Source organism: Lynx canadensis, chromosome D1, assembly GCF_007474595.2.
Source record: "Lynx canadensis isolate LIC74 chromosome D1, mLynCan4.pri.v2, whole genome shotgun sequence".
Classification (NCBI taxonomy): domain Eukaryota; kingdom Metazoa; phylum Chordata; class Mammalia; order Carnivora; family Felidae; genus Lynx; species Lynx canadensis.
Window position 1 is genome coordinate 1488220 of NC_044312.2, and position 27707 is coordinate 1515926.

At 41.5% G+C, this 27707-nt stretch overlaps 1 protein-coding gene across 7 annotated transcripts; it reads right to left on the reverse strand.

The window, feature by feature from the left end:
- Positions 1-956: 956 nt before the first annotated feature.
- DCUN1D5 (defective in cullin neddylation 1 domain containing 5) lies at positions 957-27478 on the reverse strand. Of its 7 annotated transcripts, none has more exons than XM_030333963.1 (9): positions 27094-27478; positions 25121-25212; positions 19820-19890; positions 19324-19415; positions 8780-8899; positions 5009-5117; positions 4819-4923; positions 3156-3257; positions 957-1285 (listed from the first exon to the last, which is right to left on the reverse strand). In XM_030333963.1, exons 1-9 carry the CDS (start codon positions 27177-27179, stop codon positions 1229-1231), a joined length of 834 nt encoding a protein of 277 aa, XP_030189823.1. In that variant the 5' UTR covers positions 27180-27478; the 3' UTR covers positions 957-1228. The 7 variants fall into 7 exon arrangements, with proteins under 7 accessions (XP_030189823.1, XP_030189825.1, XP_030189824.1 ...); XM_030333965.1 differs by lacking the exon at positions 27094-27478 and adding an exon at positions 26307-26480; XM_030333964.1 differs by lacking the exon at positions 8780-8899 and having other exon boundaries at positions 27094-27477.
- Positions 27479-27707: the final 229 nt, after the last annotated feature.

Genomic DNA, 27707 nt, shown 5'->3' on the forward strand with positions numbered 1-27707 from the left:
CAAGACAGTATTTCTCCCAGCTCATTAACCAAAAAGCAACAAACCATAAGAATCTTTGTATCTGATTCTCCCTTAAGGAGTCAATACTGAAAGTCACTCATGCAGTAGAAATGTCCTTATGGCAAAATAATCTATTTACTTCCTCCATTCACACAATGAAATTAGGCATGCTGTTGGGGATATGGCCGGACCGTGAATGTGGACACTTCTCGGTTACTGGGACGTCGGCTGGCTTGAAGAGCAGCATCCAAGCAGCCCTGCTCCTGGCCCCAAAGACGCCTTGATGTGAATCAGAAAGGCTGTCCTTTCCTCAAGGGACTTTATCGCTAACATTAGAAACTCTGACAATTAGCAACACAGTGATTGTACCGATTGTAACATGGTGCCCTTGAGTTGTGCACCACTCTCCGTATCACAGGATGATCATACAACTTCAATATTGGTCTCGAGTCTCTCAAAGGCTCATTTGGAGGCCATGTAATACAGGAACCCTTGCCCTTTCAGATAGAGATGGAACTTTTAAACTTTTAAAACTTAAGTCACATTAAGAATATACATACAATGCTGATTTACACTAATTGATAAAACTATTTAATGGTTAGGCAACAGAACAGCTGGACATAACATATCCAATTCTAAACTTTTCAGATAAAGTATGTGCATAAGACCATGGTACTTTCACAGAAAACCAGAGCTGAAAGCTGGAGAACGCCCAATATCCAGAAATGTATTTATTTGCTGAATCAGAAAATCATCATACCCAGAGGTGAAGCCAACATTCTTCCTAACAGTGCACAGATGATACATGAGCCGTACTATCAGCAGGCCACACTCCCAAATATTAAGGTTGTTCAGAATCTTTAAAATTCCAAATCCATGGCAAGAAGATCCTCTGAAATTCAAGAATTAAAATTTACAAAATAAATACCACTCTGACACTCAAGGGACATCTTCACTTAAGGCCTTTGTCACAAATCTGAATCTTTATTGTTCTGAAATAAATGTTATAAACATAACCCAAAACAAAACTTGGATACTCAGTCTCAGGAGAGGTGTGGCTCAATGCCCATCACATGTAACAAGAAAACTTCCTTTTAAAAAAAAGGAAAACAAAGTACTAGGAGAAGTCTTCACATGAAGGAAAATGCAGCCTTTGGATTTCTCCTCTCATCAGCCTGTACACACGTGGGCATCAGAAGGTTTGCATTTTTCTCTGCAAGAGCTCTTGCTATGATGTCTGACGGATTTTCTGCCACTCAACAAATTCATCGAGAAGAAACAGGCCCTAGAAAGAGAGAAGCATTTGTTAGAATTCAGTGACCTCAGACCTCCCACTACAAACACTCTCCCGAGTTCTGGTGGTGATGAGGACGGACCCCCGCGTCTAAGGTGTGTTTCCTGTCCTGCTGGCCACTTAGCGCTTTTCTTCTCGGCCTGCTCTTTCCTGATAGAAGAGACTTTCCACAAGGGGTATTTGCTGCAGCTTCCTTCGCCAAGGTTGCAATGGCTTCAGAACTCTCCAATAACTAAGTCAAGATTGACTGCTCCCTGTGTCTAAATGCTCACAGCACTGTTATTTCTATTAAGGAATATGGAGAGTGTTCAACATGTTTCTACATTACGTCACCAAGAGCATGTAAGCTTGTTGAAGGAGGGCCATATAAGAGAATTATTTTGTTCAGGTAACAGGACCGAGTATAAATCTAAACACAAAGCAAGTGCCTAATGAACACCTGACCTAAAAACTATACTGAAAAAACATGTGAGGGGCCCCTAGGGGGCTCAGTCAGTGAAGTGGCTGACTTCAGCTCAGGTCATGATCTCACAGTTCACGAGTTCGAGACCTGTGTTGGCTCTGGTGCTGACAGCTCAGAGCCTGGAGCCTACTTCGGATTCGGTGTCTCCCTCTCTCTCTGCCCTTCCCCTGCTCATGCTTGCTCGCTCACTCTCTCAAAAAATAACCTTAAAAGAATTAAAAAAAAAAACAATAAATAAAAGACATTCACATAAAGCAGGGGGTCCACACTCATTTCCTTACAGAAGCCATTCCTTACATGAGCTCACTGTTTTTGTTCGTTGAAAAACAGGGGAAAACTCATGGCAAGAGAAGAGTACGCTGGCCCTATTTTTCTTAAAACACATACCCCTCGATGGTCTTTCTCTCATTTTTTATTGACGTACCTCCCTACTCTAAGAAAATCGGCAGACAGGGACAATCATAAACGGCAACCAAAAAGCACCCTAGCTGGCGGCGTAGCTACAAGCCAGCGAAGTGAGACGCAAGTTGGACACAAGCTATTACTTGGCTTCTGTCACTAATTCCTCACATACTTGAGTCAGATTTTCTGCTTTTTCAAACAAATCTGGAAGCTTTATTTTTATACAAAAATTGTTTTATATGTTGACTCAAAACACGCATGAATATACACATGTGTAGGCCTGCCTGCCTGCTGCTACCAAAGGGCTGTTTCCAAAAATATTACTGAATTTTAGAACATTCCGGGGGGAGAGGTCACAATGTAAACTACAGGCAGAATAAAGTTCTTCAGCATTTTGTATGATCTTCAGGGTCACAGAAGTCCACATTTCAATTTACTTTTATAGGAATGTATCCTACAGCGTACTTCAAGGATCTGTTTTATGGTATTCTGCCCTTTCCACTGAAGAGTATGGACAGACATCCTAACTTGAACGATTGAAAAATGGTATTTCATCGAGTGTTTACTCAGGCATTTCTGCGGGAACTTATCGTGGCATAATCTGCTGTGCATCAGTGGGCACTGTGATTAGCCCTGAAGGTTTTTCTCTTGTACCTGAGGTTTGCTTTCCTCTATTAAATCCTGACTGTTCTTTTCTTCCATAGGGAAAATGCCAGGGGAAGGCAGGAAAGCAGAATTTTAGCTTTTACATGCAGAAATTGTCATTTAACCTTAGCTATACTGCTCCATTACATTTCTGAGAAATTGGCAACATTCCGCCTGTCAGCACAGACTTTCTAACGGAAAGCCCTCCCCCCAACACCTTCAACATGATTCCATAAGAAAAGTTACCGTCAGCAACTTTAATTCTTTATGGTAACGCTACACAAACGCGTGTTCCCACGTAACAGTTTCAAGAACTTCACCTTCCTAGGAAAACACGGTTATTATACTTACAAGCACATCTTCATCGTAGTTACTAAGATCGGCATGGACGGTTCTGCTGAATTCTAACACATTGTACCACTGATCTTTGTTCATAACACGATACTTCGATTGCTGTGAAGAGGATACAAATATTTGGAATACAGAACAAGCGATACCTAAGGCTCTGACTTAAATGAATCTAGTTATGCCATCTTTTTGTCATTGGTCTTCCTTAAAGCACTGAGTCCTCTTCAGTCACTTGGGCTTCTAAGAGAATCCTCAGGGCCGTTCACATGTTAACATCATCCAAGCTACTTTTTCTTTATCTTTCCTTCATTTTTGAGAAGTAACAGGAGCAACAAAGTACCGATCTGATAAAAGCCTCAGTGTCTTCCGTGTAGGCACTTCTATAACCGTCACTGAAATCAAGTCATACAGCGTATCCTACGTACACCAATACGTACGTATGCGTGAGATTTAACCGTTCCGCCACATCTTGAAGTTGGGCTTTTGCAGGCAGTGGAAAGAGTACTGGCCTGGGTTCAAACCCCACTTCTGTCACTGAACTGAGTGGCCTGGGTAACATTACTTAACACAGAGCCCTTTCTTCATTTGCTGAACAGGGATAAAACCTAATTTGAACAGTGTCAAACACCCTACCCATACCCAGCGTTGATGAAAAACTTCGTCCTCTCAGCTCCCTGTAGAGGTGACTATTTTAGATTCAGTCCTCTTTATTTTGCCCTGAACTACTAACAGGAGGAAGACGGACAACATTCATCAAAAACGTCTACTTTACCAGCCTTTCCTAAGCTACTCTATCAGGCTTAAAGATCTAAGTGTACCTGAAACCCACTCGCTCAAGTCCCTGTCATGAATTGCCTCTCAGCAGAAGCTTTCAACAAAATTACTCCGGGGAATTCGCTATGATAATCAGCTTTATGAGAAATCATTTTCAAAGCAAAAAGCAAAAGCCTCTGTATTCAAGAAACGGTGAGATCTATACCAAAAAACCTGAAATTGAAAAGGCACAAAAACAGAAAACCAAAGAAGCAGTGGAAAAAAATGAACAGTATCTTAAAACCACTGCCGGTAGTAGGTGCACGCCTAAACCTGCTAAATGAACACTTTCTTCATAAATTCAGCAGACATTTTAAAGTTATTAGTACATTTAAGTAGTCATTCTCATATGTGTGGGGCATAAAATTTTAATCCTAACTATTTAGACTGAACCCAAGTGAAAAGGAAAGTGTTATCACTACACACAACGGGTTCCCTTATGTGGCTAACAGCCTAAGAGCTGGTAATTTACGAAGAAGAAACCTGAAACCCGAGTTAGAAGCATAACATTTGTACAACGAGCATCAGTTTTCTGTCAAAAAACCCAAGAAACTAATTTTGCGTGAAAAACGTCTTTGCTAAATTTATTTGAGGGTTCATTTTTTTCATGGGGGGGAGGGGGGCTGCAAGGCTGGAATGAAAGTATCTCATGTACAGAATATATTAATGAACTGAACTTGTGTCTACAAATGACGACATATATGTACACAATTTATCAGAAACTTTTTACTTAAGTTTTTTTTAAAAACACACTATCTAAAAATCCATTTATGTTTCCTCATTTAAAGGTACGTTTTCAGAGTAAGTTTTACAAATTAATATTTAACGCTTCCAGACGAGACAGTGCACATACCTCCAGGTACTGGTAAAACACTGAAAACAGCGGCCATGTCCTTCCAAGCAGCAGGGCGAGCATAGACTTAGCGGTGTCGATATCAAGGCTTCTCTGATCTTTATCCTACAATGGAAGTAAAAAAATTCCCTAAGTGCGGTTTCCGAGAAGAAAAAATGTTAAAATTACAAAACATGGAAATTCTACCTACCCTTGCAAAATCAAAGGCATATCTGTAGATATTCTTAAACGAAGAAATATCATTCAACTGTGAGCGCAAAAAGTCAAATTTGTTCTGTAACTTTTCTGTGCAGTCACACCTTAAATTAAAAAAGCCAAATACATTATACAATCCATAAAATTAAATAAAAGCATCATTAGGGGGTCAGAAGAAATGTATTGAGAGGAAAGTGAGTGCATCTATGAAATCAATCTAGGTTTAAAATTCTGCTTCACAAATTTAGAGTTACTAACAAACATATTGCCTCGTACTGACCAATGGGATAAAAAGGAAAAAAGGAAAATAGGAAAAAAAGAGAAAACCTGGCAACCAATGAAATTCAGTCCAATGACCTTTAAAAAAAAAAAAAAAAAAAAGCTCAATCGAAAGCTCCAGTACAATCATGAGTATGTCTCAAGAAGAGATTCAGAAGATGTGCTTTTTACTACATGTAAGTTAAGAAGATGGCAGAACAGAGGAGATGAACCAGGCCTCGGTCACAGATTTCACTGGAAATTCTCAGGCACAGCTTGGTGACAGGGATTAGCCATGAGTGGTTTTGAAAGTTCAGGCTATAACACAGAGAAAATTAACACATTGTATTAGTGCTTCTGTCATAAACTCAGATCCCTACGTTTTCAGTGACTAAGCACCAAGGCAATCAGTGGCAGCGCCTGACTTCAAATAAGGTACAGATGCCAAGGAAGGAAACCAGTTAAAGGCTCAAAGAGACGCTCTCCCACGGGCTGACATGAGTTCCACTGCTCAGCAAGAACCAGGTCACCACACCGTGAGCTCCGGTCAAGCCGCACTCACCACGCACACTGACCACAGCTATGTGTCAGCACAGATCACTGCCTCTACTCGACGTGGTGCTCCCTCCAACAGGCCGACGAAACCTCACTCACCAAAACCTAACTGCCAGGTTGCCATCTCTGAGCATACACCTGACTCCCTTTCATCACATGGGCCGTGCCATCTACCGTGACCCACAGTATTCCTCCCGGAACGGACTTAGTTCTCATCATGTACCAGAGATATCTAGCACCCACATTTAACTAAGACCTTGACTATTCTAAACCCACAATGTGACAGGTGACTCCTAACTTTATCAAGGTGTAAATGTTTTGGATAATTTTCTAATGTTGATTAAACCTTGCATTCCTAGAATAAGTCAAACTGAGTAATGTTTGTTACCGGTTTCGTACACTCCTAGATTTTCTGGCTATTTTCGTAAGCGAGACTTGCTGGTAAATCTCATTCCTTCACACTCTCTTCACTAATTTTGATAACAAGCTCATGGCATAGGCCTGAGAAAAATGAAATTGTAATTATTACTTTTTTTTCTCTTTTCTGAAAAAGTTTACTAAACACTGGAATTAGCATTTGGCCAAAATCAGCTGAAAAGCCATCTGGGTCTTTTCACTGAGGTGAGGTGTTTTCTATTCTGTATTATTATTTATTTTTGCTTTCTGTTTTTCTTTTAATTTTTCACTTTTTTTTTTAATGTTTATTTTTTTTTTTAATTTTTTTTTTTTTCAACGTTTATTTATTTTTGGGACAGAGAGAGACAGAGCATGAACGGGGGAGGGGCAGAGAGAGAGGGAGACACAGAATCGGAAACAGGCTCCAGGCTCTGAGCCATCAGCCCAGAGCCCGACGCGGGGCTCGAACTCACGGACCGCGAGATCGTGACCTGGCCAAAGTCGGACGCTTAACCGACTGCGCCACCCAGGCGCCCCTGTTTATTTATTTTTGAGCGAGACAGAGACAGAATGCGAGTGGGTTAGGGGCAGAGAGAGAGGGAGACACAGAAGCAGGAGCAGACTCCAGGCTCTGAGCTGTCAGCACAGAGCCCGACGCAGGGCTCACACTCACGAGCTGTGAGATCAGGACCTGAGCCAAAGTCGGACGCTCAACCGACTGAGCCACCCAGGCGCCCCGCTTTCTGTTTTTCTTAATCATCTTGGCAGAATTTCTTAATTATTTCAACTGCAGGTTTGCTTCCCTTTTACTCTAACATCTTTTTTTTTTTTAATTTTTTTTTTAATCTTTACTTATTTTTTGAGAGAGCGCGCGCGCCAGTGAGCACACAAGCTGGGGAGTGGCAGAGAGAGGCGGAGACACAGAATGTGAAGCAGGCTCCAGGCTCCGAGCTGTCAGCATGGCAGACCCTGACATGGGGCTTGAACCCGCGAGCCGTGAGATCATGACCTGAGCTGATGCCGGACACTCAACCAACTGAGACACCCAGGCGCCCCCATTTCTCTTCTAATGTAACATTCAAAGCTACAGATTTTCCTCTAAGTACAATTAAAGCTTCAGCCCAGTTCTGATAAATATTATTGCTTTGATTATTCACTTGTAAATGATGCCTTGACAAGATGGTTTCAGAGGACTGGTAGAGATAAAAGTCTTAGTAGAACAGGTTTAACAGACACTAAGAAGAGAGCAATCAGAGAAAATAAAGGTGACCCTTGAACAACAAGGGTTTGCACTGTGTGGGTCGACTTATATGGGGATATATTTTTTTTCGATACATATAGTATAGTGCTGTAAATATATTTTCTTGATAGTTTTCTTAAGAACATTTCTTTCCTCTAGCTTACCGTACTGTAAGAACAGAGTATATAATACATTTAACGTACAAAATACACTATTTGACTGTTTATGTCATGGGAAAGGCTTCCAATCAACAGTAGACTAGTAAGTTTTGGGGAAGTCAAGAGTTACACGCAGATGTCTGACTGTGAAGGAAGTCCCATGCCTGCCAGCAGTGAGGAGGGCTTCCTGCCCTCTCCTGCCGAGGTGGTGTTGGTGGCAGCCAGCTAAAACAGAAGGTTTAAATAAGGTCCAGAGTCGGGGCGCCTGGGTAGCTCAGTCGGTTGGGCGCCCGACTCTTGGTTTGATCTCACAGTTCATGGGATCAAGCCCCACATCAGGCTCTGCACTGACAACACAGAGCCTGCCTGGGATTCTCTCCTCTCTCTCTCTGACTCTCTCCCCCACTCTGAAAATAAACAAAGAAAAATACGATCCAGAGTTTTATAACATAATACTCAAATTTCCAGGTTCAATAAAAATTACCACATTGTTCAAAGGCCAAGTGTACAGCCAAATGCTTTCAAGAATCTGGTTCCAAAAGGGAGCAGAGGAAACGACACTAAATAGTGTGGGAAGGGGACAGAAGGTTCGTTTGTTTTTTTTAGTAGACAAATACCTTCTGCTTCCAGGATGATGAAGTCAATGTACTTTTCATCCATGTCTCCTGCTCATTCCACTAAAAGCCAGAGACGACATACATAAACAAACACCAAGACTGAAAGAACTCTGAGATTCTCAGGAACAATACAGTGGGGCGCTTCCTGGGTTTTCTTTTGCCTTTTCTCCACCAGATCTGGAGATGAAGGAGTCAGCAAACCAGAAATGCCAATGGGGTAGACAGAAACCAAAAACTCGCTCTCCCTCCAGCAGAAGTTGAGCAGCCTAGCACGAAAGCAAGCTTAGAAAAGATACTCTTCTCCATTCAAACAGCACAGAAGAAGCCCGCTCAGTGCCCACAGCTGCCAGCCGACTGAAGGAGGACCGCATGGCCCACCCACCCCAGGATGGACGTAGACGCCCCCCTTCTACCTCCTGCACCGTCAGTGGGAACCACATACAACAAGGACTTCAGCTCCGCTCCCAGCAAGGGGTAAGGAGTAGCGCCCTGGGCCATCAAAGGGTGCCTGGGAGGAGGTGGGGCTACACCATCACGCTCACCCAGCAGTGTCACCCGTGTCACCCAGAAATTCTTTGTGGAGGCCTCCTGGGGGCGGGACCTCTCCTGTCTGCTTACAACGATGAAGAATCCCCTCCTCCTGATGAGGTGGTGACAGAAAGCTAGCGAAAATGAAGGTTTAAATAAGATCCAGAGTTTCATAACATAATACTCAGTATTTCCAAGTTCCGATAAAAAAGCACTTCTCATACCAACAACCAAGATGGCAAGCAGAATGTAAAAAGAGGGCCAATACGTGCAAATATTGAAATCACAAGATGTGTTTAAAATTATCTGATGCAGACTTTAAAGCAGCTATGATGAAAATGGTTCAATGAGCAATTATGGACCCAATAAAACAACCCTTGAAAATGTAGCAAGTCTCAGCAAAGAAACAGTGAATCTAGGAAAAGAAATCTAACAAAAAAGAACCAAGTGGAAAAGTCTGAACTGTAAAATACAGGGCAGACTTAAACCTTAATGTACTAATAATTATACTAAATGTTAAGTAGCCTGTACCAATTAGAACACAGAGATTAACAGAGCAGGTCAAAAAAACCCATGAAACCAAAGTGACCCAACCATATGCTATCTAGAAGAAATGGACCTCAAACACAACATAGGCAGACTGAAAGCAAAAGACAAAAACGAACATATTCTGGAAACAGTAACCAAAATAAGGAGAAGCAGCTTCATCAATATGAGCTAATGTAGACTTCCAAGTGAAGAAAATGATCAGAACATAGAAGAATATTATGTAATGATAACAGGTCAATCCACCGAAAATATGTAATGATTAGTTTTGTTTGTTTGTTTCAGAGAGGGAGAGAGAGTGCGTGAGCACGTGCGACCAGGGAGAAGGGCAGAGGAAGAGAGAGACAGAGAGAATCTAGCTGACAGTGTGGAGCCTGACACGGGGCTCCATCCCACAACCGTGAGATCATGACGTGAGCTGAAACCAAGAGTCGGACAGGCGCCCCACAAGATGCAACAATTCTAAAAGTGTTTGCACCAAGCAACAGAACTGCAAAGTGAAGCAAAAACTTGAGAAGTAAAAGGAGAAATAAACAAATATGCAATTATTGTTAGAGATTTCAACACTCCTCTGTTGAAACACTTCCTCAGGAACCGACAGAACAACTAGACATACATCAGGAAAGAATTCAACACCACCAACCAACAAGATCCACCTGGCACTAACAGAACATGCCACTCAGTGACAACAAAACATGTATTCTTTTCGAGTGTCTGTACAACAGAACCCAAGAGACCACAGTCTGAGCCATTGAGAAAATGCTGACAAATATAATAGAACCGAAATCACGCAGGATATGTTCTCTGACTACAATGAAACCAAACTAGAAGTAACAGGAAGATAAAAGCAAAATCTCCAAACACTTAGAAACTAAACAAACTCCTAAGCAATCCATGGGTGAGAACAAGTCTCAATGGAAACCAAAAAAAAAAAAAAAAAAAAAAAAAAAAATACTGAACTCAATGAACATAAAAACGCAACTCAAATTTTGTGAGACCCAAAGCAGTGCTGAGGGGGAAATTCACAGAACTAAATGCAAATATTATGAGAGAAAAAAATCTCAATCAATAATCTAACCTCCTATGTTCAGAAACTAGAAAAAGAAGAGCAAAATAAGCCTAAAGCAAGCAGGAGAAAGTAACAGCAGAAATCAGTAAAATTGAAAACAGAAAAATGAGACAGGAAAATCAATGAAACAAAGCGCTGATTCTTTGGAAAAAGTCAGTAAAACTGACAAGTCCCTAGCAAGAATGACAAAGAGAAAAACTGAAGACAAAAATTATCAATATCAGGAATGAAACAAAAGATACCATTACAGACCTGTAGACATGAAAAGGATCTAAATATGGCCACTTAGACAAAATAGACCCATTCTTTGAAAAACAAAAACTACTGTAACACACACAGTATGAAACAAATAATTTGATACAACGATTGAGTAGCCCTGTAACTATTAAAAAATCGAATTCAAAAATCCCAAAAATTCTGAAAAAGAAACCTGTAGGTTCAGATGGTTTCACAGGAGAATTCCACCGATCTCTGAAGACCAATTCTATGTTCTACCTTGCAAAAGATAAATTCTAGGGAAAAATTTCCTAATTCCTTTTATAAAGCCAGATTTACCTTGACACCCAAACCGATTAAAGGCAGTATCAAAAAAAATTTTTTTTCACAAGAAAAAAATTTTACTATGATGATGGATGTTAATTAGACTTATTGTGGTAATCATTTCCCAAAATACATACATATTGAATCGTTACGTTGTACACCCAAAACGAACAATGTTATGTCTATTATATCCTCAGATAAATAAGAAAACAAAAACAAAAACAGACCAATATCCCTCATGAATCCTTAACAAATATTAACAAAAAGAATTCAGCACCATATAAAAATAATTATACACCAAGTGGGATATATTCCAGGTATGCAAACTGATTCAGTATTCAAAACCAATTAATGGAACCACAGTGTTAACACTCTAAAAGAAAAACTACATGATTAGATGATTTAATACAGAAAAAGCACTTAAAATATTTAACATCAACTCGTGTAAACTCACAGAAAAAACACGAACAGAGGGCAACTCCCTCAACTTGATAAAGAGCATCTACAAACAACCCACAGCTAGGGAGCAAAGGAGTGGGTGTCCACTTTCACCAGGCTTATTCAGCACAATGGTAGAAGTTCCAGCTGATGCAATACGTCAAGAAAAGGAAATAAAAGACATGCAAGAGCGGAAAAGAAATAAGATGGTCCCTATTTCCCTATTTTGTGTTATAATCATAGGACATGACTGTCTATGTAGACAACCCAAGGAAGACACACATACACACACACTCAGAATAAGTGAGTTCAGCAAGGTCACAGGATACAAGACAACCACACAAAAATCAATTGTATTGCTACATATTAGTAACTAATACATTGATATTAGAATTAAAAATAAGTGGCTCAAAATAAAAACAAAATATTCACATGTAATTCTAACACAACATGTACAGAACCTGTATGCTGAAAACTACACACAATGAAAGAAATCAAACACCAAAAAGAGAGACATAGCTATCTTGCATGTATTCAGACCCTCAAAACAGTGGTCAATCCTCCCCAAATTCACTATGTAGTTTAACCAAAATCTCAGTAAGATGTTTTGCAGATAAAAAGATCATCCTAAAATTTTTGGAAGAGCTAAAACAATTTTGAAAAGAGATCAATCAGTCTTTGTGGTTTCAAGATTCTGTATACAGCAGCACCGCATGGTACTGGCAGAGGCTTAAGGCACAGATCGACAGAACAGAGAGCCCAGAGACAGACCTACGCACAGGCGTGTCCAACCGATACCGGACAAGGCGCACAAGCAATTCAAGGGAAGAAAAGACCTTTTTCAAAACATGAACTATGGAGCAAGTGGACAGCTGTAGGCAAGGAATAAACCAAAACCTGTCTCTCACCTTTAAGGAAATTAACTCAAAATGGATCACTGATTTAAACGTAAAATATAAAAACATAAACCCTTCCAGAAAAAAAACCGAAAGGTAAAATTCTCCGGATCTAGGGAAAGAATTCTTGGATTTGACATCAAAAGCACAATTCACAGAAGGAAAAACTCATCAAGTGAACTCCATCAAAATTAAAGTTTTGCTCTGCCCAAGTTATAAGAAGCAAAAACACAAGCTACAGAGTGGGAGAAAATACCTGCAGTCCACATACTTGATGAAGGGCTTATATCTAAAAAATTCAGGAAACTCAACAGTTTAAAAAATTATCCACTATGTCCCTTATCTTCTTGCCTATTTTCCTCAGCTATTGTAGGTCACTGATTCTATACCCACCTCATTCGTAACTCATCCATTGATTTTTAAATCTTTAATGTTTTTCACTTTCAGAGATTTAATTATGCATGGGAAATCTGATCATCTGAGGCTGTTCTTTATTCTTTAAACATAGTAGTTATTTTATGCTGAGATTCAGAAAATTCAAAATACTAGTCTTAAAGAGTCTAATTCTGAAATTTAAGATGTTCCCCAATATGCTTAGTAATTTATGATTGTTAAAAACTGAACCTTTTTCTGCAGAAATTGAGGCTTCTGTTTAAAACGCATTCCTGTACAGAAGAATCACTTCCACCATATACATGAAAACACTACTTACCTGGGACATTTGTAAAATACATTTTTGGCTTGTGTCATACAAATAATGCATTCCAGCTTTGAATCTGCATGATGAAGAATTTCTGGTAAGAACTCTCTTGGAAATAAGCCCTTCACCGTATGCAGAACCAAGCCCAAGCAATCACATCTCCGTCTACTAGCTATGTGTGACATCAGTGACTTAATATGAGTTTTTGATCTGATTCTCACCCTACTCAGGCATTGCCATTTTGTCTCCTATTCAGAATATGCACCACAAGTTAATGGCCAGATGCTAGGTGACTAGAAACAGGTAGTAACCTTAAGGTTAAGTGTCAGATCTACATGTCCCTATGGTATCACCATCTCTCCTCATTTCTGGCCTCTGATTATTTTCCTTAATTTACAGTGAAGTCCAGGCATGCTTTTTAAAATATATACATTTTTATATTTTATCCTGCATGTAAGTGTTTTACACGACAAATGGCTTCTTTGCACATTTTATCTGCCATATGGCCAGAAAAGGAAATCAAAATTTGGATAGGTTAACCATCCAATTTGTCTGGGGCCTAGTTCCTATGTATGAATGAGGGAGGGCACAATATATTTCATGCAGAAACAAGATTCTTACTATTTATTAAAAATGTATTATTTACTATTTGATTAAGTGGATTTATCAGCGCAAACATTCTTCATTATGCGAAAAATAAAGGTTTAATGGCATTGAAAACGCAGTTAACTACTACCAGAAGGATATGCAAAAGGAACAAAGTCTCAGATTACATGTGCCTGCGATGCTGTGTGGAAATCTGGGTGTCTTCAGGCCCTCCAGCGTCATGAGGTGGTAAGTTCAGAGGGCACTGCATTTTAAGCAGCCAGTTACATGTACGATCTCCCTCGTGATGATCCATCCTAAGAGGCCTCACCTTCTAAATCTTCGTGGCTTCCTGAAGAAGCGTTTTTCACATTATTTTTTAATGATGTGAGTCACATTTTCACACAGACTCTCCCTTAGAACCTTAATACACCTGAGATTCAGGAAGACATACGATAAAGGCGCTTCCCAGCATTCAGGCCTTCCTCTCACGACCACCAGGGTTTAAAATCTTTCTTCAGGGCCTGGCGTGCACAAGCGCCCCACAATTATGTGTTAAACAGAAGTAGGAATACCAAAAATAAGCCACAAAGTATATATTTATTTAATTACAAAAAGTTTCAAAATCCCTCCCTGGGAAAGGTCAGCAGGAAATTGGAGTTCAAACAAGATTATCAAGTCTGTGAGCAGTGACTTACAAGTTACCAAGGAGAAAAGAATCCAAATAAAATGACAACCTTTTGCAAATAACACTCCCCAGGGACAAAGAGCACGATGTTATTTAGGGTGGGCTCTCAGTAAGCTTAAGACGGACACGAGGCGAAGAACAAAGTTCCAAGTCACACGGAGAGACACCCCGAAACAGCGCACCTTCTCCGTTTCCACACACGTGGTTTCAGGAAGCTACTTAATCCTTCAGCCTCGGTTTCCTCATTTTTAAAATGACAACAATAGACAACCATGAGATTGAGAACACACAAGTTCGATGTTTACAACAGTTCCCAGTGTGAGATGCTCCTTTTGAAGCAAATGGCTTAAAAATCACCTCAAAAAAATCACACTGTTGTCTCTGTCCCAACTATCCCACACCATTGCTCATCGTCTACCTAAATCTGGAGCAGAGAAAGAATCTAACCGGACAAAGAACAAGTAACGTTTTCTTGGAGAAGAGTAAAACAACAACCACCACCACCACCTTGCACATCACTGGTCTCAGAGAGACTGAACAGACCTCGCAAAACCAGGGAACACATCACAATTCTTACATTTAACCTGGCCCCAAATAGACTCAGCAATTAATAACGTCCACACCTCATAACTTGCGAGGTTTAGAAAGAGCATTTCCCCTGAAGTAAAAAGAAACGCATACTTAACTAGTGTATCACGGAAAGCAAGGGATGGTTTTTTTTTTTTAATTTTTTTTTTCAACGTTTATTTTATTTTTGGGACAGAGAGAGACAGAGCATGAACGGGGGAGGGGCAGAGAGAGAGGGAGACACAGAATCGGAAACAGGCTCCAGGCTCCGAGCCATCAGCCCAGAGCCCGACGCGGGGCTCGAACTCGCGGATGGCGAGATCGTGACCTGGCCGAAGTCGGACGCTTAACCGACTGCGCCACCCAGGCGCCCCAGCAAGGGATGGTTTTTTGAAGAACAACTAAATAAAACCCCACAGATTTTACAGAACGCTGGCACAACAGGACACCATTCTCCAGGCCACCGAGGTGAGAACGAGTGGAGACGGGTTTAAATTTCAACATTAGGACTTGGACATTAATTTCTTGAGTACTGTAAACATCTGATTAACAAGGAAGGCTTTTACATTTCTGCTTCATTAAAGCCCTCTAAAATGAGAAGAAATCACCATCCATGTATTAGCTCTAAGTGAGGTCCTCTTCCTCAATTAGTAAGGTGCTGTGGCACCCCGATCTGTAACAGGAAGAGTTTTATCCACAAAGTTCCGTATTCAGAACTCTCTGTGAATGAGGTCTATTGACCAGAACAAAACAGCACACCCTGGGGATGTCTGGAAATGTGGATGGGGAATTAAAAATCGTCAAGATGAATGTCGGGGAGAGCAGAGGGGAAGAATGCTAATGGCCACTAGCAGTTGGCCCCAAATGCTAAGTGAGCGGCAGTCACACACCACACGCCCCAGAGCACCCCGTCCCCGCGGGAAAGTCGGACAGACGCTCCCCAACTCTCCCCCTAAATAAGGTCAGGCCAGACCACCGCCTTCAATCCTCAAGTCCAGGCCGAGAACGGAGACCAGAAGGCGCGCAGCTCGTCACCGTCACCTATCACCTACCGACGGGCAGCTGCGTACTTCCAGCCCCGTCAGACGCTATCCTGCCGGTTTTCTCACGATCGCGACCAAGGACAGTGTTCCCCACCAGCATGGTTTTCCGCCCTCGCCCCAACCCCACTCCCGGCGGGCGGGTGTGAGGAGAGCTCTCGGCTGCAGCCAGCAGAACCGCGAAGTACCCGCGCCCTCTGGCACGCACAGGCACAGGCACAAGGAAGAGGGCGGCCCGCGCGCCACACCCTGCGCCTTGGGGGCGGGGGAGGGGCCTGCTGTGGTCGCGAGAGGCGGCGATCCCGGAGCGCACAACAACTGCTCGAGCGACGGCTCCCTGCCAGCCTCCGACACAGGCACCTGGAACGCGGGGCGAAGCTCTCGCCGCCGGCCGCCGGCCGGCTCAGGCCCTCCGTCGTGGAGCCGTCACCCCACCCCCCGGGACGCGGCCCCGTCCTGTCAACGTTCTTTCCTTCGCACGTGCTCCCCTTTCGCCGGCTCTGCTCACAATCTCCTCTTCAGAAAGAACATGTTCCTAGATCCCGAACCGTCGTCATCCTAATCATTCTTCAAGGTCCGGTTCAGGGACCCCATACGAAGACTCTCCCGTCTACTCGGCCGACACTCATCTCACCCCCAGCTGTGCTTCCACAGGGCGTCGTACTTTCACTCTAGCGCCTGTCCCCTCCGACCTGGCTTCCGCCACAGTATTGCCATGCCGCCCGGCCCTCTCAGCATGTTACCCAAGGGCAGGGGCCACGTCTCCGGCTTCCCTGTGATCAGCACTTAAGAGGCACAGAAGCTTACACAACATAAGTGCTGACCATGAATGACTATCAAATCCAATCCAATCTGAGGAGAAATTTGGCTGTTACTACACAACGACAGAGATGGCAACGGCGCCCTCCGAAACCTACAAAATGGCCGTGCCAGTCTACTTATGTACCAACTCACACCCACAGATTCTCTCACACAAAAAAGGCGATCCACTTATGAAAAGTAGGCATCAACAGCCTTAACATAAATGAACGTACAAGTATTGCGAATGCTGATCAACACTATATAATTACAGATTTTAACTACTCATGGCTATCACCTTCTACTACCTTTGACCACGGTGTATGTTTTAACTACCACACTGTCTCTACTCCTTAGCAGAGCTCTAAGGGTTAAAATTAACTAACTTGAAACAATTGATCACTATATTAAGATGACACAAGGGACCACGAAATAACTATGCCCAGATTAAATGAAATCATAAAAACATTAAAAAATCTAGAAAGGGAATCGAGTCTGTGAAGGTTTACATTTTATGATTATAAGTCAACATAAAACCAAACATACTAAGGCAACTATAAAATAAAAAATTAAGACTTACATATATTCTTTGGTCTCTCAGTTTAAATTTTAAACTACTGTATTCCTCAGCAAGTTTTGTATAAGGAAATTCAGGGAGTAATAAAGACTTAGCTAATTGATAAAAGATACTTGGTATTTCAAATAGCAATCTAGATGAGGGGGAAAAACACAACTCTTTTCCCTCCCAGTCAAGAGGGCTTGCCTGACTTGAGCAGCTCCAAGGCCCTACAACACAGACAGGGCTCTAGGCAGACAGGCAAGAGAGCATAAAGGAGTGAAACGGAAACCTCTAGGTCAACTTTAAGTGTTAAATCATTGCTTCCATTTTGTGCAGCTTGTGAACTTCCTAGAGAGAAGACGTGCTAATAAAACTGAAGTTCAAGGGTTAAGTCCATTTCTATTCTTGTACCCAAAGCCAGATGCTAGTTATTCAAGAATAATTATTAGAAATGCTTTGTATTTAAAAGTTTCTGTTATACAAAGTCTCTTTATGTTATATCAAGTTATGCGGACACATGATGAGAAAATTTTTGGTTTTAAAATACACAAACTGATTATTCAAAACAAGCAATATACAAAAAATACAGCAGGAGTAGTACAAAAAGCAGTTATAGTGCCAACTAAAATGTCTTACAATGAATAAGCCATGTTATAACTGACGAAAATTTCAATAAAACAGACTAAGCTACATGAAAACCAGTTTATATTCTTTGCATACTCCTCCGTATTTTATATTCATAAAAATATTTTATATTTTATCTTTCTCTAAAAAGCTAATTGCAGGTTGGATATTTCCAAGAATTTCAGAATCAACATCATTTTAATTGGTAGGTTATGACACCTAGATGAATGACAGAGTTCACACTTGGTTGTAAACACCATGATTCAAAGTTAGTTAACAGTCTTGCATTTTATAAAGAACGCTAACATACATACAGAAACGTGACGCAAACAAAGCACAGTATGCTAGACTGGTGATGAGGGAATTTAAATTCCAGGTCCTAGCTCTGCCAGTAAGTAGCTACATAAACCTAGGCGAACATTTTCTTTACCTTGGAGTCTGATTCCTCATCTCTCCTATAAGTAATTGAAATGACAGGTTTGATTTTATATTCTATCTTAGAAATTATAATTTGGTTCATATAAGCAAAGGTTTTCCCTAAAATATACATAAGATAGCTATATGTTAAGGCTGGTTAAAAAGGAGAATTACAAAACATTAGATGCTGAACATTCAAATATAAAAATTTAAGTTCCATATGAACACTTGAAAAAAATAACCAAGGTATTCTGAAATGTAAGGACAGGCAAACAATAAAAAATAGTTAAATGTGTTAATAAAAGCATAACCACAATAGGAAACCACATGGCTAATTAACCTCCAGTTTTTGGCTCAAAAATATCATCAATTAATGCTTCCTCTATTTTAGAATGTTGATCATTAGTAACATCCTGCATGAACATTAGGAACATGACATAATTTAAAAATAACACATAATTACTAACTGATTCTGCAACTAAGCACACTTTACTCTGGAAAGTCAAGATCAAATTATTATCAAGAGGCAATTCTGTAACTTACAGAAGAATTCAAAGGCAGCCTCAGTAAGTAAGTAACCAGAACTTGGCTGAAGGCTGCAGGTGAGCCATATAAGCTTTCTACTTTTGTTCTTTATAAGATTAATTTGGCAAAAAAGAAACAACAAAAGTGCCATGTAACTCTACCTTTGGATTTCTTTTCAAAATAAAGCATAAAACTGAAGAGGCCCCAGAACTTGGGGCAGCTCAAAGAACAAACTCCTTCCGTGGCAGAACTCTGTATTCAGAGAAGGAAACTGCTCATTGCTCAATCTGTGAGTAAGTAACTTTGATCGCAGACCTCTAATTCACCCACGAAGAGTCAATAATTTTAATAAGACTGTACTAAGGTTCTCAGAGAATAGGAAAGATGGGGTAACTGTTCATTTTGCCAAGACCACAATATAAATGTTATCAAACCCTAACTGATTGTCACAGATCAAACCAATGTATTTTAAGGTGAAACCTTACTTCTAAAAATTATGAAGCATATAATATCAATTAAGATCTTCAAATAGGCCATCAAATTTGTTTTTTAAAAAAATGTCTTACTGTAATGAAGTCATCCCCTTTAACCATTCTTCCTTGGTAAAAAATCCCATGCTTTCAGCCTCCAATTTCCACGCTAAAACTAACATAATAATCTGGAAAGAACAGAACATAAAGGATAGGGGAAAAGTCAGCACAGAGATAATCATGTCTATATTTTATCATGGAGAGCATTTTTATACAACTATTTCCATCCTTCAACTACTAAAGAGTATAACCTCTGGAATTATTAACTCTGAAGAAGTGGGCCAATTTCTTAAAAGTAAGAAGTTCTAACAGTTTCTGAAGGTGGAATCTCTCTCACTCTATCACAAATGACATTTGTATTAAGAGAACAGTGCCCAACTTAAGTTGATTAAAAATACCTTAAATGAAAATCTACAGTATAAAACATGAAGAAACAAAATCTTGATATAAGATTAAAGTGTCCCAATTTTTAGACATTTATAAATATGCTATATCCCACTTGTATTCCATTCTACTTAGAAATAAAACATACATTTTCAGGTTCAACACCAATGTCTTCACAAAATTTTTCCATTCCTTCTGGCCCTACAACTTCATCAGGACCTTCAAAGACAAAAATAATTTATATATTTTATTGTTATAATTTAATACCAACATAAAACATAAGCCATTGTACTAAAGGCATCTATGAATACACCATAACTTTTATAAATAACTAAATTTGAATTTTGATATATCTTTGATAAAGTGTTAAATATCGGCTATACGATTTAAAATGTAAAACTTCTGAAATATTCTTGAAACACCACATTACAAAACGAAATTAAGGAAAGAAAAAATATCAATCACTTGTCTGTATAGTAACTTGAACCTATCAATTAAAAAATCATTCATGAGAGCCTATCTGAACAAAATACTTGGTAATGCATAAAAATAAAGAAGTATAAGAAATTCTACAACATGTAGGCCCAACCCATTACTCAAGACAGTAAGCAAAGAACACCTGTTTTCTTACTAAAACAGAAGGTCATTTATTACCCTTTTGAAACACAACCGAATAAAATTTAATACTTTAAAAAGATATACATATTATGAAGATAACGACTTAAAGAAACTACTATTTTCCTGATCATCTTGGTTCTAAAATAGCAAAGCATTAGTTCCACCACCTTAACATTGAAACTAAAGTTTAATTCCTCACTTAGCTTATGTCTACCATTTGTCCAAAACTTAATGATACTTAGCTTGTTTCTTATTTTTCTCCCTCTATAACACTAAATATAAATCAATACACCAATTCTCCCACTTTTTTATGTTATCAGATTCCCAAAAGATAGTGATTTACATCACTGCTGGGTCTCTTTTGTAAGTGAGAGATTGCAAACAACAAAATTTGTTGTAAGATTACAACAAATTTGTGACAGCATGGATGGACCTTGAGAGCATTATGCTGTAATTGAAGGAAGTCAAAGACAAATAACATATGATGTCACTTACTTGTGAAATCTACAAACAAGCAAAAACAAGGGCCCCAAACTCGTAGATACAGAGGTGAGAGGCAGGGTTTGGGGGGGAGGGCGGGGGCAAAATGGATGAAGGTGGTCAAAAGGAACAAATGTCTAGTTATAAAGCAGGTAAATCCTGGGGATGTGACGTACAGCCAGTCTGATGACTGCAATCACTACTACCATACTGTATATTGGAAAGCTCCTATGAGAGTAGGTCTTAAAGTGCTCATCATGAGAGAAAATGTATAACCCTGTGTGGGTAGAGATGTCAACTAGACTTATTGTGATCATTCTGCAGTATATACATATATCAAATTGTTACACTGTACATCTGAAACTGTCCTTTGTCATAAAAAGATCGAACCATTTAAAGCAATTACGAAATATGATAGAAATATGCTATTACTTCTGATTTTTGAAAACAGTCTTGAAATATTATTGTTAAAGTGACCCAAAAAACCCTTGTTTTCCTTTCTTAAGAACTTATAAAAATACTCCAGCTTTATAAATCACAAGCCAGACCACACCTACTGGGGGGGCGGGGGGGGCACTTTACACCCACCATCATTCGTTCACAAGTACAACATGAAATCCACGCTCCACAGTTTGTCCTAACAGAAGAATGCAGCCGTCCAGTCTGTGTGCCAATATAGTCCTGCAGCTTCAGACGAGATCCAGGCTGCTAAGAGGACGTTACAACATGGTCTGAAACCAAAATGCTTAATTTTTTGGTTTAAATAAGTACTGCACTTATTTATGCAGTGAGGTGTTAAAAGGTGAAAGGGTGGTAATTATAGGACTTTCACTTCCCAATATATATTTGGAGAAGTTTTTTAACGAGAATGTGTTAATTATTGTAATTTTAGAAGCATACATATACAATAAAGCTGTTAAAAAATATAACAGTATGTTCCCCCACATGTGGTTTGGTTGAAAGTAAGTGAGGTAAAAAATTCAGTGGAAGAAAACAAAGGTTTTTTTAAGCCAAAACAAGAATGCATTATCAATTTTTCTTATGAAAAAGGAAACTGACTTGACCTCAGAGCAGCCATCGTCAGAAATCAAAAGACAAAGCTGAAGAGCTGTTATCAAGAAATGTCAGTCACTATCATGAAACAGTCTCCCTAGAAACTGGGGAATTGACCAGTGGTTAAAATTTGATGAGATTCAAATTAAATTATGTCATAAGAAGATATATACGACATACACAAGACCTTTCTGTAAATGTTCAGTGTCTTTCCCAACGCAATGCAAATAATAACAAATCTGAATCTAAAGCAAGGTCAATACTAATATTCTTTTCCCAGACCACATAATGTTAGTTTTACTTTCTCAAATATACTCTTCCAATAAATCTACTCTGGGGCTGAACTTAACTCTCAGGCAAAAAAATAGGTTTCCATTCAACTTAAGAAGCTTTGGAAATTATTTAGAATCTATCAGAATTATTTAGGGGTGCCTAAGTGGCTCAGTCGGTTAAGTGTCCAACTTCGGCTCAGGTCATGATCTCATGGCTCATGAGTTCGAGCCCCACGTCGGGCTCTGTGCCGACAGCTCAGAGCCTAGAGCCTGCTTCGGATTCTGTGTCTCCCTCTCTCTCTGCCCCTCCCCAGCTCGCACTCTGTCTCTCTTTTTCTCTCTCAAAAAAAAACCAAACATTATAAAAAAAAAAAAAAAGAACTTATTAGATTTATAATTTTATTAGAACTAAGCAATTCTATCCTCTTTTGGGTTCTCTGTAAGATTTAAAAAGTGCCCTTTTACTTTCCACGCTTTTGTTCAGTAATAGGCCCCACGTATTAACGAATCCTTGCGAATGTAAGTATCACTCAAGAGGAGAGGTCTTGTGCAAGAGCAAAACTATCAGGCTTACCACACGTCACCTATGATACTGTATTAACCAGATTAGTGGTAAAATAGTTTTTAAACTAAAACAAAAAATCAATTTTTTTTTATAACCATAAAATGTTCCTAGAGATGTGCAGAGTACAAAACCATGCCAGTCATAGCAGACGCTCAGGAATAAAAATTGTGCTCAATGAATAACACACCTTCCCCATGAGCTATACAGGAGCTATGCTGTTAATTCTGGAACAGTACTGTTAAAACACAGCCAGTCCACCTAATGCTGTAATGCTATTACTCCTTTAACAACGGTTTACACGTATGAGTTCTGACTCATTCCAGGTACTGTGCTAAGTGCTTTACGTGCATTATTCCCAGTCTCCATTTTAATAAGGGAAACCCCCATTTTAAGACAGAACACCTACTGTTGATTTGGCAAATAACTGGTTCCTCCTGGTCAGTTAGGTCTCCACCCAGAGTAATGTCTAGAGAGGCCTTCCCTATCACCTTATTTGAAAGTCATCCAAACTTTCTAACTTTGTGTCCCTACACCACACGGTATTTTAACATTCATAACCCTCCACAATCTCTACTTATCTTGCTTACTTACCTATTTACTGTCTTCCCCACTAGAAGTCAAATCCCCCAAGGGTAGGGATCTTGTCTAACTTGTTCCCTACTGTGTCCCCAGCACTGATCAGTGCCTGACACACAGTAAATGCTCAGGAAACATTTACTGAATGAATCGTTCCATACATAAGATAAATTGCCTTCAAGTGCATTTACTAATATTTCTTTGTAGAAGGAAAATGAGTTGCCATGTACATACTGAAAACAGAAATGACAAGACAGTAGTCATTAAAAGCATAAGCTCTGCAAGAGAATGACCTAAAGCTGAATCCTCGCTCTTGTCACCGTATGATCCTGGGCCAATTACTTAATCTCAACCTCGGTTTTCTCATCTCTAAAAAGAGGTAACACTGCCTACCTGACAAAATGATTGTAAGGATACATTATATAACTATGATTTTTGAAATACACAGAGCACTTATTATGCTGGCTACTACAAAAATGCTAGCATAGCAAATAAATGTTTAGCTAATTAGAATCCCATGCTACCCACCAAAGTCCCAAGGAGAGGTAATACAAATGAGCAGAAATGAAAAAAAATGCACTAATTTTATGGTATCTTAAGGTGTCTTTTTACAAGTGAAATAAGATGAGGGGCTTTTTGATTCTCTATCATAAATTCCAATAAAACCGGCACTTGGAATAATGGGTCACCATGTTAAATGGAGGTCAGTAAGAAATGAATTCCTTTCATTTAATTTGGGTTAGACATTGTCTTGGGATGCCAGTAATAGCAGTTTTTCTGGTCTAGAAAGAATCTGTTCTGTTACTAAACAATTTTTAAATTATACTTTGGGGATCTAGCGGATTCCAGTTACATCAATGGTCTTACCTTCCATACTGTTAGCCTAGGGTTACACTTCAAGTTCAGAGTATACTTTAGACCTTAACGGATTAGCACGAAACGTAAGAGTGACTCCATCTACACTATTCTATGTTAGACACTGAGAATCAGAGTTAAAAAAGGAGGAGGGGGAAGCTATAAAATCATGAATTCTAGAAGACCAAAACCTAGATTCTAAGGGAAAAAAGTATCTTTATACATACTTATAAAAAAGTTAGTAATAAATGGGAAGTGTTCTTGTTCACACATTTGCTGAACACCAAAGTCTCCTCCCTGGCTTTGGCTTTCACCCTTAAGCTCCAGCCCTATCATGGGCCCAGAGCTTTAAGCCCACTACCTGCAGGGTTTAGTTTAAGTCACAGCTCCTGCAGAAGCTCTTCCTGACACCATGAGGCTGGGTTCTATGGGTTCTATCGTCCTCTGAACTATCGCAGTGCATCTTCCCAACACAGCATTTATCACACTGTATCACACCAGTGTTTCCGTTCGTAGGGATTACTGCACTGCTGGCAGAAACGATGGGCTAAACAGCAATTATCAAAGGGCAAATGTGCTGTGCCATGACAGATCTGCATTTCAAATCTTTTACTACGTTTCCAAAAAGTTTCAGAAAAATATCGGTTTGGGTTCAGAAAATTGTCAACAGAATATGCAAAAGAACAATAAGAACTACATAAAGTGTATAATGTTTTATTACATAGTTTGTTTTTCAGAATATCAACTCTCCCTTAGCTAATGGACTTAAACCAATAAATGCACCTGTTCACAAGTGGAATTAATAGTGAATCTCACCCCTCCCACTAGCACTTACTAAATTACATATTTAAAGAAAAAGCATCCTGACATAGCACCAAATTCTTAGCCTACACATAATTCTCAGTCTTGACCTTGATCCCAGGTCACAGCACTAACACAAAGCAGGCCTGCAATAAATAATTGTTAAATGAATAAACCAAAACACTTTTTAAAGCACGTGACTGATATCTTCTTATATTAATTTCATTACCTGCATACTCATAAAACCAAGCCAGGCACTTCTTGCTTGAAAAATGTTCCTCTCCACTTATTAGTCTAGCAGGGGGTTGGGATCTGCAATAGCTTAGAAAACACACAAATACCTAAGAATTTTATCAAGTCTCAACTTTCAGTGAAAAGCTAAGTGCAACATGAACTACTTCAATTCAAACTAAACAAAGTGTTTTGTTTTGTTTACAGCTGGTATTATAGGAAAAAATGGGAGTTGTATTTGCAATTGGAAATTGGAAACAGTAGTCTATATGTAAAATTTTCTTGCTAACAAAGCCGGAAATGCTACTTTGCTCACTATCAAAGTCCAATAACATCAACTAAAATCATTTCCCCAGATTTGAAGTGAGCATGTGGAAGTTCAACCTAACGTTCTCGATACAGGACTAAGCTGGGAAAGTATAAATCTTCAGAGCGGTGAAAATTATATTTCTGTAAAATAGACAAACATTCGAAAACAAAATCTTACAAAGTAGATTTTGATACTTAATGAACCAATATTTTTTAAAAATTACATATTAACAGTTGTTGATCATCTGCGAAACTTAAATGGATGATTGAAGATAAAAGACGAGTTAGGACCCAAGAGTATAATTAAATTCCACACATTAAAAACAAAATTGTACAAATAAAAAGATAATAATTGTACAAATAATTGAGCCAAAGCTATTTAACGCCAAAGTCCGTACGTTCCATAAAATCATTAAAACTTGGGAAGCTCAAAATCGGCCTTTAGGGTTTAATGAACTTCAGAGGACCTTTCCCAGAGGAGCTCAAACAGTGACACCTGCACGAGGACCTAGAAACGCCGCGCCTTCGGCGGCTGAGTCATCTAACAATGGAGGCCCGCATGGAAAACTGTAGGTTGATACAGCGAAGCGGCCCCTGGGCTGTAACACCACGGCTCGGCTCTGAGCGTGCTCGGTGTAAATAACTGTGCCACGTTACGCACGGAGGACGGCCACACGTGGGAGCAGTAAAAGCTAACGTGTCTGCTTCATACAGACGGGCTGGCGGCGCAGCCCCGGCCAGTTCTGGGGCGAGGTACCGGGAGGCCCGGGAGGGTCGGGAGGCCGTGTCACCGTGCACCGGCTCTTCTGCTAACCGCAGTGAGACGGGAAAACTTCCGTCAACGACAAAAAGGAAGAGGAGCCTAGGTTACGTACCTCCCGCCGTAAGCAGACGCCTCTGCAAGGAGACAGCTCTGCCATCAGGTCTACAAGGCTGACTACCGTCTCCTCTCAATGGCAGCAAGTGAAGTCGTTCCCTCGCGGGCCCGCCGGCGACACAGCCGGACACCCGAGGAGCAGATGCGGGACCACTCCCCTGTCACACCTAGCCTGCAGACCGAGCAGCACACCTCGCCGCTGGGCCGCCTCAAGGACACGCCGCAGCGGGATCAAAGAGCCGTGATTACAGCTCAGCTCTCCCTTCTCCTTCTTTCTCGGGGGGGAGGGGGAGGGAGGGGGCACCGGGTAAAATAAGGACCAGATTGTTAACGATCACGTCGACCGCGAACAGCGTCCTCAATGCCCGGAAACAGAACCGCGAGCGGGGCCTTCCCGACGCCGCGCACACGGACTTGGCGCAGGTGGAGCCACCAGACTTCCAGAAAGCCGGCTTCCTGCTGGGACCTTCCGGCACCGGCCGCTGCGAAGACTCGGCGTGCAGCTCCCCCTCCCAGCCCGGGCGGCGGGCAGCGCCAGGCCGCTCCCCTCCTCACCCCCTCCCCTTCAAAGAAATTCCAGAGGCGACCCTTCCGCCGGTCTGCACTCCCGTCCAGGTCTGGAAGGGCGCGGGGCAGGGGCACGGCCCCGGGCGCCGGAGCGCCCACACGGAGCCCGAGCCCGAGGCGCAGCCCGCGGTGTCGGCGGGGGCTCACGCCCGGGCCCCGGACAGCCGCTCACGGGGGAACGCCGGAGGCTGAGGGCGGGGTGGGGGGGAACGTGATACCTGGAGATTTTACACTTCTTGAGGCCTCCGTCTTCCGCCACTGCCGCTGCCACCCCAGGGGATTTTCTCTTCTTCTTCACCGGCATCTTCCGCCCTCCCCGGCGGGGCGGCCAGGGGAGCCGGGGAAGGGGGTCGCTGTCCGCCGGGGACGCCTCAGTGCCGGCACCCGGGTCCCAGGGACAGCAGCAGGCGCAGGAGCGGGGCCGCCAGCCCGCCCCAGCGCGGCCCAGCGCGGCCGCAGCCCGCCCCCAGGTCCCCTCCTGGTCCTCCGCGCGGGGCCGGGGGCGCTCCTGGCCGGGGGGCACCGCGGCTCGCTCCCTCCGGGACGACAGAACCCGGACAGCGCGGCACCGCCACCACTCACACACTCGGAGGGCAGGAGGCTCGCTCTGACCCGGACGCGAACCGCCCAGAGCCGGAAGTGACGCGAGCGCGGCGCTGGCCGCCGGGAGGGGGCGTGGCCGCGGTGCCGCTGCGGCCGGGCGCGCGGGCAGGGCTTCCGTCGGCGGAGGAGGGCTCCCGGCGCGTCTCGGGAAGCGGGGAGTCACCCCGCGAGATGTCTGAGGACACCCCTGGAAGCCTGCGGCTCCAAGTGGCTGGTAGAGCACGCCGAG